This window comes from Pezoporus wallicus, unplaced genomic scaffold, assembly GCF_028554395.1.
Source record: "Pezoporus wallicus isolate ANWC-B61680 ecotype Strahan unplaced genomic scaffold, APGP_CSIRO_Pwel_v1 contig_7339, whole genome shotgun sequence".
Taxonomy (NCBI): Eukaryota; Metazoa; Chordata; class Aves; order Psittaciformes; family Psittacidae; genus Pezoporus; species Pezoporus wallicus.
In genome coordinates, this window is record NW_026636333.1 from 658766 (window position 1) to 673783 (window position 15018).

The 15018-nt window shown below is 42.4% G+C and overlaps 1 protein-coding gene across 1 annotated transcript in view; it reads left to right on the forward strand.

Moving 5' to 3' along the window:
• Positions 1-244: 244 nt before the first annotated feature.
• XDH (xanthine dehydrogenase) overlaps positions 245-15018 on the forward strand; it is a 50443-nt gene continuing 35669 nt past the window's right edge. The window contains exons 1-6 of the mRNA XM_057400047.1: positions 245-483; positions 7225-7282; positions 9674-9770; positions 10974-11082; positions 12153-12279; positions 13012-13073. Of these exons, the coding sequence (XP_057256030.1) occupies positions 430-483; positions 7225-7282; positions 9674-9770; positions 10974-11082; positions 12153-12279; positions 13012-13073 (507 nt within the window). The 5' untranslated portion in view covers positions 245-429. The remainder of the gene's footprint in view (positions 484-7224; positions 7283-9673; positions 9771-10973; positions 11083-12152; positions 12280-13011; positions 13074-15018) is intronic.

A 15018-nucleotide genomic window follows, 5' to 3' on the forward strand; every position in this document is an offset into this window, starting at 1 on the left:
GGGGGATAGCTGAGATACCCCCCCCCCCCGCCCCGAGTGTGTGCTGTATTGCAAAATCCTGTGTGTTCCTGGCAGCTGTTGCAGTGGCACACTCCGAGTGCCCCAAGCCTGGCAGTATAATCTAAAGGGAATGCAGTTGAATTGTGATCTATTGCTATATAAAAGGGGGCGGGTCACTCTGCTGGTTCCAGCTCCTTTTCTGTCATTACTGCTGCAGAAGCACCAACCAAAGGCAGCTGGCACGCCTCTTCATTGGCTCTTACATAATGTGGGGTTTCACAGGGCACTGATGTAGAAATAAAGTCAAACATTCTTGAGGCAGACTCACATTACTTGTATCGCTGGTGCTCGCTTCGCTGTGGGGTGTAGGGCTGCTCTTGGGAGGGTGATCTGTGGCCCTGTTTGAGTGAATTGTGGAAGGTGCGCAGGATGGCTCCAAGCGACACAAGGGATGAACTTGTTTTCTTTGTGAATGGGAAAAAGGTAAGGAAGATTCCAGCTTTGTGTCTTGATTACTTATTTTTCTGGTAATCTTTTTTCCTCCTTTCAAGGTTTCTGATACCAGCACAATTGCCATGGCATTTACCTATTAAATTGTGAAGACTGCTTATTGCTTTACTAAGTGGCTTTTTCTCTTCTTCGACTTTACCTTGTGAACCACTCAGAGTAGCACAAGTGTATAATGTTCCTTTTACATTTTAGATTTGTTGGCAATAATTTCCTGCAGTTCTGAGGCAGCTAAGTAAAGGTGCACTAACTTCATACAGGCATTTCTACTAGAAATCGTTTCAGTAATTACAACAGATCTGGAAAGCATAACTCGTATGTAAATATCCATATATAATTTGCATGTCCAGTGTGTAATTATGACTTGATTTTTAGAAGGGGTTTCAGCAAAATGTTCGTTCCATTTCCATTTAGAAAGCTCTAAAATCAAAGCCCATTGACTGATACTGTTTCCTAGATCAACTGCTGACAATTACCCAAGAAGTGTCTGTGTCTTGCAGGAGGGTGTGTGGTCCTTGCGTATGCTAGACACCTTTGTTTGCCCCAAAGCCCCCTCTCTGTTTGGATTTCCCTGGCTATCATTGCAGCCTTGACTATTCCAAAGCTTGGAACAAGTCAAGGCTGCCTGGTTTTGAACTACTAGTACCAAGTTAGCTCTGTTTGCGAGCTCAGCTCAATGCTAACCTTGCCCTGCTGCCTTCCCCTTGCCTAGATGCTTGGGGAGGGAAACTTGTGCCAAAGTAGCTTCCAGCTGGGAGACTTGGGGAGGGGAGAGGGTTGCATATCCACTGTCTGCTGTGGAGCTGAGAGTTTGTGCACTGCTTAGGGGTAAATCACGTGCAGCACCAGGTTTGGGCTAGAGAATATGTATGTATTTTGTTTAATCCTTTGAGATTAAACAAACACATTATTCTTAGCTGGTTAAAAAGCTCTGTGCCCTGCCCTATAGACTGGCACAGGTTTGGTCTCATTTTTGCTTTTGTTGATCTTTCTTGCTAGTTTAATCAAGTGTAAATGTGGGTGAGATTGTTGGTACAATGAGAGTTTTTAGTTATGAATTTGGATCCCAGAACTGGATTGGAATTTGAACCTTCCAAGGTACTAGAGCATTTGATACTAAAGTTTTGTTTTATCAAAGTATCGATAGTTAGGTGAAGAATGAAGCTTACCTAGAATGGATTGCAAGTCAGTAGAAGGGCTTTTGAATGTAAAACTGACCTAGAACCCAGTCCTGTTTCTGAGGTTCTATAAAGAAGGGTGATAACTAAGCTTTGCTCACACAGATCAGGAATGGCTCCTATGTCAATGTTAATTGACATATCAGCCGTTCATTGTTTCTAGAGGGAGGTGAAAATTTGAAGCTCCAGGTTAATCCTGACTAGGTAATGGAGCCTCATCAAGGCTGTGAAGCAGTGGCACAAGTTGATGTGCGAATTTCATCTGACGCATTTTCTGCTATGGTGGGCACAGGTTGCATACCATTAACTTGTCATCTTCTTGCCCTGTGAAGGTTTTAGTGACTTCAGCTCCTTACTCTGTGAACCCCAGTTTTTAGAGGGTGAACTGGGAGCTCTTTGACTCTTGCAGTAGGAGGTTGCCACAAACATGTTGGACAATCCAGAGCCTGACACAGGTCAAGTACACTGCCTTGTTTTCATTTTCTGGTATGCTCTAATGGAAGGGAATTGTAGCTCTGGTGCCAGAGCAGCTAAGGTTCGAAACCAAGATGCTACTCATAGTAGGTATGAAGAGTTTATAAACAAATTCTTGTATGTGTTTACAGCTTCAGCATTTATGAGTAGTTATCTATTATTAGTAGTACAGGAGCATTGCTCTGCAGAAATCAATGGAAAAGCCCTTGTTCTTGGAGGAGACCCTTGGCTAACATGAAAATGTATATCGGTCAAGGCAAAAAAGAAGGGACTGAGCTGCACAGAACTGATTCTGTGGGACTCTTTTATGTGCTGTGAGGCAGAGAGGGGAAGAAAGAGCAGCCTAGACCCTGAAGGCTAGCAGTGGAAGGCAAACAGTTCTTTTGTAACTGTTATCTGTTCTTACTCCATCCTGAAGCTCGTAAATATGTTGTGAATGGCATTGCCCTTGATGCATTTCAGCAATTTTTATGGAACTGCAGCTCTTGTTTACAAAAGCCACATCTCAGAGCTGACCTTGTGCTGTGTAAAGGGGTTTATCACAGTGTGATCTTGACAGCTGTTGGCTAAGAAAAAGCCACCAGGGAATGATTAATACTACCAATGCTATCAACTCATTCTGTGTGTCAAGGCTGTCTCAGTATCCTTCCCTGCTGGCTCATGGATGTGACATTGCTAGCAAAGGAGCACGTTCCACTGATCAGAGAGGAGAGGGCTTGTGCTCTACTCAGAGCTTCTAGTGACATTTTTTTCCTATTCCTTTCTTGGATGTGTTGCCAAAATGGCTTGAGTTACACCACCACCAAATGCAGGTTTAAGAGAGAGAATTGGGCTCATGGGGCAATCCAATCTGTGGCAACGAATGTGGAGTTTGTTGGGACATGTCTGCACAATGAGATGTTATATGATAGAAGGGGTGGTGGGAAGTGCCTGGGCAACGCTGCTGAAACAGGAGGTAGCAAGGTAGGATGTGGCTCCATCCATAGAGTCCTGGCTAAATATCCCTGTTGATTTGCTGCGAAGAATGCGATAACATTGCCTGTGAGAAAGGCTACTGCTGTGTGAATTCTTGACAGCTTGACATTGCTAATGGGTCGCCTGTATTCTGTCATAGTACAAAACTGCGATAAGAGGTGGTTGATAAGATAGGGACTTTCATGGCAGCAAATCCTTCCCTCTTACTTTAGCCCAGTCTGCAGTGTTGTCAGAGAAAAAGTCTCTTCAGGACAGCTGAGCATACTTCACATTCAGGACTGTTTATTTTAAGCACCTGTTTACTTCACTGGGTATAAAGCTTGGCACGTAACTAACACAGAGTTATCGATGTTAACACAGAGTTAACACAGAGTCTGCCTCGAGCAGAATGGAAAACAACACACACAGTTTAAAACTAATAGTGGCAGTTTTGTTTTCCTCAGCTGACAAGTCTGTCCGATGCATATATATAGCATGTAATTTTAGTTCAAACACATGGAGTCAATATTTCTGGTTCTGCTCCTATTCTGAGGGTTAAGAGGGGTGCTGTGCTGGAGGCCACATTAGACCTCTTCCAAAGCCTGTGGATGTTTGACTGCAGATGGGACCAGCCAAAATACAGGATTTTTTTTGAGCTTTGGGATTCTCTGGGTCCTACATAAACAGTGAATTACAAGTTTTCAGCGTGCTGGTTTAAAGCAAAACACAATGTTCTCATGAGCAATAGCAGATTTACGTTGTGTGGTTATATTCAGTGTGTTCCTCGGTGTTCTAATCCTTTGCCCTACTAAATGAATTTGAAATCTCTCATTGACTTCAGGAAATACACGTTCACAGATTTTAAGGTCCTAGGGGACCTTTACCATTGTCTAGTCTGACTTGCTGTGGGGCAGTCTGGTTAAAACCTTCCACCTTCTCTTCTAGTGCCTAGTTGAGTGACTAGGGACTAGTGATCGAATGGGAGCTTGTTGTTCAGAAAGGCATCTGTGTCTCATTTGAAGACCCTAGCTGATGGAAAGCTTAGCATGTTGTTTGGTAAACTAAGGAAGTTTCCATTTTCTTTTCCTTTTTGTTTCTCTATTTAGCTTTCTCAACTACTGTTCTTTTAAATTGAAACCCCCTTTCTTTAACTTTCTGGGAATACTAATTTAAACATGATGCTTTATGTTGTAAAGGAGAACTCATCTGAGTTAGTGAACGTGGGTAGAGAAATAATATGTACTGAGATCCAAGTTTTTTACATAAAAACATGGGGAAGTGAGCTGAACACCTCTCTGGACCAGCCCATGGACTCTAGGTGAGTGGAACTGCTTAGGAACTTGTTCCATGTAGTGCCTGAATAGCTATGGAGCCAGGCTGAGCTCCCTGCTGAGGTGATCTGTGTGTTTAGGAGTCCTAGAATCAGTAGGCAAATAGATGTGTACTACAAATACAGCAGTACAGAGCAAATTTCTCTGGAGTCATTTGACTGTCTGTGCCACCCTAACATTTCCAACAAAGTTTCCTTCTGCATTTGATTAATATTTAAGCTACCACATGCAGTAAAATCCACAGTTTTGGATCTGCCAAAGTGATGTATCTGGCAATATGAAATTTGGCTTAAAAATAAAATCAAAAAACCCAGCCAGTAATGAGCAAAAATGAAATATTTCTTTAATCGCAGTGTCTAAGTAGGTTGATCCTACTCCCACTGAGGGCACTGAATATAATTCATTTTCCTTCTATACAAGGACGCTGGGGGAGGTGAGCAGGAATTGTTTTGATGGGTAAGATATTGAGCTGTGAATCATATTGTTCTGGGCATCAGACAAGAGAAGATGTTATCCCCACCCACAGGGTTTTAAAATATTTTCAGAACAAATCACAGCAGGTGATTGTAACAAACCAAAGGCTGGTGGTGTCCTGCAGCATGTCATTCTTCATCAATGGCAATGAACAAAGGGGAGGAACAGTAAAAAGTTCTTACTCTATAGCCAACAAGAGAGGCTCGTAAACAAGCATCCCTCCGCCAGGACCCTCATTGCAAAGAAATGACTCCTTGCTCTCGGATATTTGAGATCTGGGTTAAACCAAAATGTCCTCCCAACTCTTACCCCTTATCTCCCTCTGATCCCAAGTCTCTGCCAGCATTGCTGAGACAGTGGAGTAGTTTGAAGTAACTGAAGTAGGAATCCTGGGCTATTGGTTTCAGCAGGGTAAGAGCATGGATTTGCTCAGGACATGTTCCTACTCCATAGTAGGAGCCACTTTCTGACAAAGCTGAATAGAGGGTTGACTTTGGGACTTAACACATGCTTAAATACTTCACTGAAAGTGCGTGGAGCTGAGTGGCTAAATGCTTTGCTGAATGAAGGCTTAGGCACATGTTTCATTTCTTACTTAACTTACTGAAAAGGAGCCACTCGGCCAAGCTTTTAATTGCTTGGTTTGAGTACATACTGGAGTGCTGCTTGGGTTCTTTTAGGAAGAATTCTTGGACATTTTCTTTGAGTAATCTCAGTCTTTTAAGTATTTTGAAGCTTTTTCTGAGTGCCTCGCTATCTTGGAAGCTGCTTTGAAGGGCTTGCAATGACCATCAGCACAGCCCTGAGGAAGAAACTCAGCTTGATAATGAGAGGATGAGTTGCTGAGAAAGGCTCTTTTCCTGTGAAAGGGCTCTCAAAGGACTTTTGTCTATGGAACACTGGTACTCACAGGTATTTTTTGGAATTATCTGCTTGTATCTGTTTCCCAGACTGCAGCAGAAGGATATATGTGCTTACTCTGAACCAACCGGTCATGAGAGCCTCTATGTGCTCTTACTTGTTTCTATGCATCCAAAAGGTGAGGGAATAGGAACGCTCTGCTCTGAATAGCAGCAACAAATGTTGTAGGATTTACAGTAAGACATTCCCAAGCTAGAAGAATGAACTCTGTTTCCTTATGGATTATCCTCAATGCAGGAATAAGAGATACAAAAAAATGGCCAGTTGTTTTTTGCACCTTTTCAGCTAGTTCTAAAAACGTGGACTCAAATAGGAAGTATGTACCTTGTCTCTTCGGAATAGCCCTGTCACGTGTCGAAGGCGTATCATTGGAGCAGTCCAGAGGTTGTGAAGGTTTCTTATCGGGGAGAAAAAAGGCTTGCACAGTTGACCTCTGTTTCAATTTGCCCTTCAAACTGGGAGTGATTAATTTAAATAAACTGTAGCTATTGTACTTGGGACTTGCACAATGTAAGAGCCAAGAGCACATGATTACGTTCTGGCACACAGTGAATCTGGAAAAGCTTCTTGACACTTTATTAGTAACAGAAGAAGGGGAAGACAAGCTCTGTGGCCATTTGGAGGCAAGGACAGGACTTTGGTTTCTGACCCTTGGGCAGAACTTCAAGTAAAATCTAATTTTCAGTCTAATAGGTAACTGCTAATACTGTTGTTCACTAATAGGATGGAGCTGACCCAAAATGTGCAGAGAACATTTCCCCTTGGCTGATATTTCCCATTCCCACATTTAGGATGGCTGCTAATGTAACACTGACTTAATGTTAGCAGGGAAGGAAGAGAAAACTTCAAGATGATTGGTACTTGCTGTATGTCCTGCAGCACCTGTACTGCTCATTTTAGGGTTTCTGCTGTTGTTTTTTTTTCTGTGCAAAGACTATTACTGGTGCTGTTTCTGTCATTCTGTTTATCTGCTCATTTTTCGGTCTCTTCTGATAAGGAGAAGGGACAGAGGTCAGTTACATATGGTCAGTAAAGATGAGATGCAATTTGGGGAGATGTCAAGAGTTCAAAACTTGAGTACAAAACACAGTTCTTTCTCTCTGCTCGCTGCTAATTCTATTTGCCATTTCTGAAGACTTGTCTCAGTGTGAAAAACTGGAAGGCTTTGACATACGTAACGCGTATTTTCTCTGTCACAATAAATTCAAGGAAAAGTTGTGTCCGGGTACGTGGCCAACATTGCTCAACCTAGTAAGAGGAGTTAATCAGTGGCTCTCCTTCCTGCTCTGAAAGGAAGCTATAGAATGACCAAGCTTTCTCCGTCCAGCTAACCTCTCTATGTTGTTCAGCATTCTGTGCGTAACAGGACCTTTCTCTTCTTCCAGGTGGTGGAGAAAGATGTGGACCCGGAAACAACTCTGCTAACCTACCTGCGAAGAAAACGTATCCAGTGTCAGAAGAAACAGCAGAAGGCTTTAAATGCCTACAGCATTTCATAATTGTTTACTGTTCTGCCTGTCATTTGAGTGCTAGGCAGAATTTGTGCAGAGTGTAAGAGGGAGGGCTCTGCAGGGTCTGGTGTTTCTTGCTGCCAAAGATTACAGCTGGTGTTCCAAGCTTAAACAACAGCAAATTTTAAATAATATTCTTTAAATAAACTTCAAATGATTTATTAATATTTTAAAGGGAAAACTCTCAGTATTACTGGGAATCAGAATAGGATGTAAAGAAAAAGACCATAAAATTAAAGGAAATTCAGATTTGTTCCACACAAATTGGAAAGAATTTCCTGGCCAAAATATTACAGCCACTTGAGCTGCTTGCTTTATCACCCAATAACTGGGATATTACTGGATACTTACTATCCAATAACTTGATTGTCCTGTGGCCTGTTTATCAGATGACCCAGGGATGCAAACTCAGAGGCAGAGGTTCCCACCACATACAGTGGGCATGTTACAGGAGTGGATGCAAGCAGTCACGTTTCATTCCTCTTTGAAACTGGTCAACACATGAGTCAGATGATTAGTTTCAGGAGCTTGGTAGCTATTACTGTGATGAGCAGGCTGGCTGTACTAGGCCTGGTTCAGTAGGTAGTGTCTTCTGAGGTTTTGTCTGACCAGCTGGGTGTGTGCATATGCCCAACTGTTCACATCTGTGTTGGTTTATGCCTTAAAGAGAATCGTGCACACTTATTTCACCATGCTGCCATGTTGTTTGTCTGGGATCTGAAAGAAATACAAGAATATAAATCACACTCCTTTGGGATTTCCAGCAGAACTATCAACAGCCCTATTTTGTCTGACCATGCCTGGGGTGGATAAAGTTCAAGAGGGAAAATAAGTGGCATGACTCTGTGCCTTTGTGTACTTCCTACCACTAGACCTTTTATGTGTAAGCTTGTTAATATCTAATGCAAATAGCTCTGTAAAGAGATAACGAGAGCTCTTCAAAACCTTCTGATCTTCTACAAGAACATTCTGGTAAACTTAGGTTGTAGATGTCTGGTTATGGTCAGACAAACAGTTTGAGAAACAACTGAGGCAGGTTAGTGCTGTTGCCAAGAGAAACATTAGATGGCATAGAAAAGCTGTAATTCTGCTAAAGCAGGCACATTATTGTATGTAAGTGCTTAGGGACATGATTTAGTGGTGGACTTGGCAGTGTTAGGTTTATGGTTAGACTTGATGATCTTGAAGGCCTACTCCAACCAAAATGATTCTGATTGCCATGATTCTATGAAAGCAGTCAGTCCCAGAATCTTTGCAGTGAAGGCAGTGATGATTTGAGTTCCCTGAATCATGATGGTTGTTGCTTTACCATAGGCTTAAGTTGATTATCTCAGCAAAGGCGTGTGTCCATTGCCAATGAAAACTGCTCTTCTTTTCCCACCAAAAACCTCTCAGCATTGGCCAATCCTCTTCACAATAAATAGCAGCTTCTAATTACCTTCTAGTGAGCGAAGGGACCCAAAGCAGATGGACTTAAGGAATTCTTCCCTGAAATCCTTTTGCAGGACGTTTGATGTAACGCCTGATTTTAGAGTACAGGCATCCACTTTGCAGCCTGTGGAGGAATCTGCTTAGGCCAGTGCACACGCTTTGTGAGTTCCCAAGTATCTCTGGAGTGATTCTGTGCATCTCTGCTAGTCCTGGCTCTCAGTGTTTCCGGGGGTCTTACCTGAATCAGGCTGCTGGCAAGTGTGCTTAGTTGGTTTTGTGCCTAGTAATGTGGAAGCCATCATAAATGAGGCCAAGAGAGGAGCTGGGGTGGCCAGACCATGACTCTCAAGATGCAGGGTAGTTTGTGAGTAGTTCAGGTGCAGTTCCTGTGTGACTCAGAGAACTGTATGACTGCTCTACCTGGTAGAGTGGTAAGGTTCCTAAGTGGTAGGAATCACCAGGTGAAGGAAGAAGTCACCACTGGTAAGAGGTGCTGAAGGAGATGTCACCATGTGTCTCAGGGATGTGGTGCATGCCTGAACAGCTCCTGAACTGCTCAGTGTTTTGCCCACAGTTGCAGACTGCTTTGTTTCCCTTATATCAGTTCCTTTTCTGAGTCTAAAGAAAAGTGGGAACTGTTGAAGTTCAGACACTTTTTTGTTTATCCTAAGAGTCTATTTGAACATGAACTGCCTCCTTATTAGGGCTTTGGGTGTTGATCTTGGAGCTCACAAGCCAGTATTTGAAACTTTGCTTATGTTGAGTTAAGTTATTAAGCATTAAAAATGAGTGTTTGGTCTCCAGCAAGAACATGTTGCTAAGCCTTGATTGACACCTCTTTGAGTAGGCTTCTGCCAACATTCTTTGTTTTCCTTGATTCCTGTTCTCTCAGTGGGCCTATGTGGAACCAAACTAGGCTGTGGAGAAGGTGGATGTGGTGCTTGCACTGTAATGATATCCAAGTATGATCCCTTTCGGAAGAAAATCCTGTATCCTTTGCAATCTAAACTCTCCAAAAGAGAAATAAAATGGGGACAGATCCAGATTCTTGACATTCCGGAAGCGTTACTGTTTTTAACAAAAGTTATATAATGGATGTTTCTGCCAAAACATAGCTTTTCACTTTCAGAACATAAACTCAAGACAAGATGTTTTTTTCCTACAGCATTACACAGTGCTGATAGGGAACTATTTCACTGTGCCCTGAAATACTTGTACTGACTCAAGCTTGCAGGCTATCTGTCTTTTCCCAATTCAGAATACCTTTATGCTCCTTTCTGGCAAAGTAACATAACTCTTGGTTGTGATCACCCAAATACTGATTACTGTGATAAAATCTTTATTGCTGTTGTATTACTGCAATAATCTGGTTCCTCTATGCCAGCAGTTGCTCACTTTTTCTCTACTTCTATTGTGTCTTTCAGAATGACTCTTATTTCCTAAGACACAAACTTCCTTCTGTTCTCTCTTTAATTGATGAGTGGAGCAATGGAATCAGTCAAAACAGGGAATGGAGAGAAAGGATGAGGCAGAGTTAAAACAAGGAAATCTTGGATATATTTGGAATAATGCTTGGAGATACTTTAACTTGGGATCGACTTAATGGTTCTGCTTAGTGATGTGGTCTTGAATAGGATATCTTCAGGGTTCTTATTCTGTCTTGATAGAAACTAAATAAAGCAGCTAGTTATTGTAAGAATTTTGGCATATTCTATTTATAATATATTTCTATATATTATAATATTCTATCTATCATATAATATTATTATGTTCCTTCAACCTCGAATTTTTCATGATGTCTACCATCTAGAAATTGTTTTCTAGGTAAAAGGCCAAGAACTCAATGCTTTTCTGTAACTTTGTGAGTGGGACAGACCAGCTGTATAACATCTTGGTATTTGTCGACTGCCTCTATGAATTACTTGGTTTCTGTAAAGGTTAACATGCAACAAGGATGTTTCAAGTTCTAATTTCTAGGTCAAATCCTGGTGCATAGTTTAAAGTTCAAGTGAAGTTGAATGGAACTTTGGCTGGTGTAAGATTGGTTATGTAATGAATACCTGTATCACATCTATTTAAGTTCTCCTGTTGTGTCCACTACTACAGTTTCTGAGTACTCTTCAGTCCCCCTGTCCACTTTTTCCTTTGTTGAGCAGCACTGTCAAATGAAATGACCTTAATTATTATTTTAGCCACCATACTGCCAATGCTTGCCTCTTCCCTATCTGTGCCCTGCATCATGTAGCTGTAACTACTGTTGAAGGCATAGGAAACACAAAATCCAGGCTGCACCCAGCCCAGGTAAGCTATTAATACTGGCAACTTCAAAACCCTCTATTCATGTTTACTTCTTATGTTAATGAATTCTGTTCCAAGGTGTTGGGACCTCTGTCATAATGTTAAACGTGGGAGTTTGACTTCCCACAAGTAGTCTTTACTGGCAGGAATGATTATGTGATAGAATCAAACTTCTGGGTCAGTGCTGCAGCTCTGTTACACCCTAGCAGGTTAACTGGTGCTATCCTGGCTGAACTGATAAGGCATTTGTTTTAGGGCTATGTGGCTGTGTTTGGTCTGCATCCTGGACCAAATCCCAGGAACTGGGAAGACTGATGTTATGGTGAAAGCCTATACAATGACCTGGAGCCAGGAATCTGAGATAGGTTTTGGCTCTTCTGTGGTCTTCCATGAAAGACCTTGGTTTCTCATCCTGTGTAGTTAGGAACCTTCCCTGCAGTAGAGCAGTAAGGTTTGGTTCAGCAATGTTTCTGGAATCCCCAAATATTCTTGGTGGGGAGGAGTGACAGGAATGTGAAGCCTTGCTCTTCTAGCAAGGTGTTATAATGCACTTTTTGGGGAAGCCTCAGTTTTGTCAGGGGTACTGTTCCTTTAGGAGGAATTATGATTCATCTCCGTTTGTACAGCAGGTAGGACTTGTGCCAACATCTGAGACAGTAAACAACAAAGTGAAGAGTATGTTAGACATGCATGAGTGGATGGCAGCTAGGCTGACCTTTGTTTGCTTGTCTTCTTTTCCTTGTCTCCCCTGAAGATTCTAACAGCTAAGTTTTGAAATTCACACTCATGTCTATACAAGTAGCCCCAACTTTTCCAGCATGGTAGATCTGAAGAACTCCTGACCTCATTGGAGGTTTTAGTTGCCTTCAGTTGGGAATTCAAAGCCTCTTTTCAGAGAGTTCTCTTTTTCTGCAGTCTGCTTCACACAGTATTTGACCATCTCATCGGAGAACATCTGATGATAGTTTAGCTCCTTTGGTGAGATTGTATTGTTTTTAACAGGGGTGTTACAGGAAGAAGCACAGCAGTGAGCTTGGTATCGTGACCTGATGGTTTTTGTTACTTTTTCTCAGGAGAGAATAGCAAAAAGTCATGGGTCCCAATGTGGCTTTTGCACTCCAGGCATCGTCATGTCCATGTACACGTTGCTTCGGAACAAACCTGAGCCCAAAATGGAGGACATAGAAGATGCTTTCCAAGGTAATACTCATAGCCCTGCAGAGCTGCAGCCTGTTCTGCTTTTATTACATCTGCTTCACCAAATGTGTTTCATTAAAGATAGCCAGTTGTCATGAAGTTAAGAAGTAGCTTTTCCCCTAGGAGACTGGCCATAGACTGTGGAAAATCTCACAGAAGCTCATTGTTTGCCCTGAAGCAGGGGCAAGTAGCCTCAGTCTTGGATTAAGATGCCCCTAATCTCCACATCTTGTTTATTCATGGCTGTCACAAGAGCCTGCAGAGGTGGCAGCATCTGTGCCAGCCAACCTCATGTTGTAAAGGATAAAGACAGCAATATAGGTGAGGGAGTGTGGCAGAATCCAACTGTGTAAATCATCTGAGGGGCTGCTATTATTGCTGAGGTTAGAGCTCTTACCGTGCTTCTGGCTCTGACCCACGAGGAAATCAGATGCAGGAGAAAGCACCCTTTCTAATTCAGGAGACTGGATAGTTGGTATACTGACTACACTCACACAGTTGAAGTAGATGAATACTGAATAAGGCAGATTGTGGTTTTTTTTTTCTAATTAATTTCAATAGAAAAGGGTGGTAGGATTGTTGCAGGATTATTAATGACATTTTCCTCTTCCCAGTTCTTTCATTAACTTTACCCAGATTTGACAAGCTTTTGTGGGAACAATAAAATGTTCTAAAAGAAGAGAAGTTTTCAGCCAAATGACACTGAATCTTTGTCCTTTTGCTCTGGCAACGTAGGGAACTTGTGTCGGTGTACGGGATACAGACCAATCCTGGAAGGATACAGGACATTTGCTAAAGTAAGTGGCTTCAGATAATGTTTAAAACAAATCTGGAAGGCTGGCTGTCTTTCTGTCACTGAAATACACCTTGGGATGAAGTGGTGACAGAAGAAATGTATATACATGCCACAACAGCCCATCTCCAACTCTTGACTGCTTTAATGTGCTTCATGCAATAATAATGCAGGAAGACCAACTCCTTTACTCACCCCAGTTGCTGGAAGTGGAGCACCAGGTGGTCCCTTTATGGATCACAGGCTATCAGACTGATTCTTTTCTGTAAGTTCTCAGTGTCTCTGCATACTGCAGCTTGCACACGATCCCTGATGTGGAAAAAGTGTAAAGGTATGGTGCATGAATAGGGACACACGGTGGGGGTATCTGAGGAGAAAGCTCCTTTCTTGGAAGATTGGCTGCAGAGCTGAAATAGCTCTGGAAAGAAGCTATAGCTCTTGCCTAGAGTTCACCTGCTGGTTTGAGTGAGATATGAAGCTTTGCCTTAAGTTTTCTCTAGTCCCTTTGTTCCTGAAAGACTGCTGGTGTCTGTCAAGAAAAGGAGATCATTTGGTACTTCAGTGATTATCAGCCACTCATGGGGGCTACTCTGGTATTAAATATCACAAGTAAAGAATTTAGAATGCTGCCCATTGATTCCATTTTATTATCCAGAATTGCGATCAACAAAAATACAAGCAGGAGTGAGATCCACTACAAATGGTTGATAAACCCAGTTGATATAGTCTACTTGGATTTCCAACAGGCTTTCAACAGTGTCTCACCAAAGGCTTTTAAAGACAATAAGCAGCCCTGGGGTAAGAGGAAAGATCTCTGTGTGGATGAAAGATTGGTTAAAGGCAGGAAATGGCAGGTAGGAGAAAATGGTGTGGTTTTGTGATGGAGGGAGGTCACTCATGGAGTTCTGCTGAGGTCTGTGGTGTGTGTGAGGTTATTCAAGATGTCCCTAAATGCAGTGGAAGAGTCATGTGAGAAATAAGTTAACGGATGTTGTGTTAGTCTGGGTAGTGAGGACAGAAACAGACTTTGAGGAATTTCAGAAGGACTTCATGAACCTGAGAGACTGGAGAATAGAATGGGATAAAAAATTCAGGGCAAATAAATGCAAAGCAATTTACAGAAAGAAAGGCAGTCCTCATTTCACATCTAATAGGATAGACTGAGCAGACACAAGGTCACCTTCCTGTTACATGCAGGGAGATGATCTTGGAGGTGTGGTAGAGTTCCCCAAAGCATCAGCTCAATGCTCACTGGCAGCCAAAGCAACACTTCAAAGGCTAGAGAACAAAAGAGAAAACACTGCCATGCCTCTGTCTGCATTATGGCTCTTCCTACACCTGAGTACTCTGTGCAGTTCTGGTCCTCTCATCTCTGACAGGGTACAGCAGAACAGGAGAACATCCAGAGAAGCGGAATAAGGATCACATCTGTGGTAATCTGGTTTTCATACAGGGAAGCAGTAGGGAAGGGGCTCTACATAGCCCGTGTACTGGTTTGTGGTGATCTCTGAGAGAGATCTATAAAATCGTGACTGGCAGCTGGAACATGGGCAGGCATCTGCTGTTTGCTGCCTCTTCCAATACAGGAGCAAAGTGTCAAGAAATGAAAGTAGTAGAAGTCAGGTTGAAACAAACAAAGGCAGATGATCTGCCATATGCCAGGTAGCTGACCTGCAGAACTCACCAAAGGGCGTTGTGAGCACCAAAAACTTGCACAGGCTTCAGGGGAGGCTGAGCATGTACTTGGACAGAGACCTGTGGAAGGTTACTAAAGAGACAGAAACTACTCTGGGTTAAGATAGTCCCCTGAGCTGAATGCAACTGGATGCTGGTAGAGTACTAGGTGTTGTATTGTATGTGCTTGTCCCTTTTATTAGTATCTCCTCACAGCTCCTGCTAGACCAGAGATACTGTCTGAATGATCAGAGTAGTTCTAAACTAGGACAAGA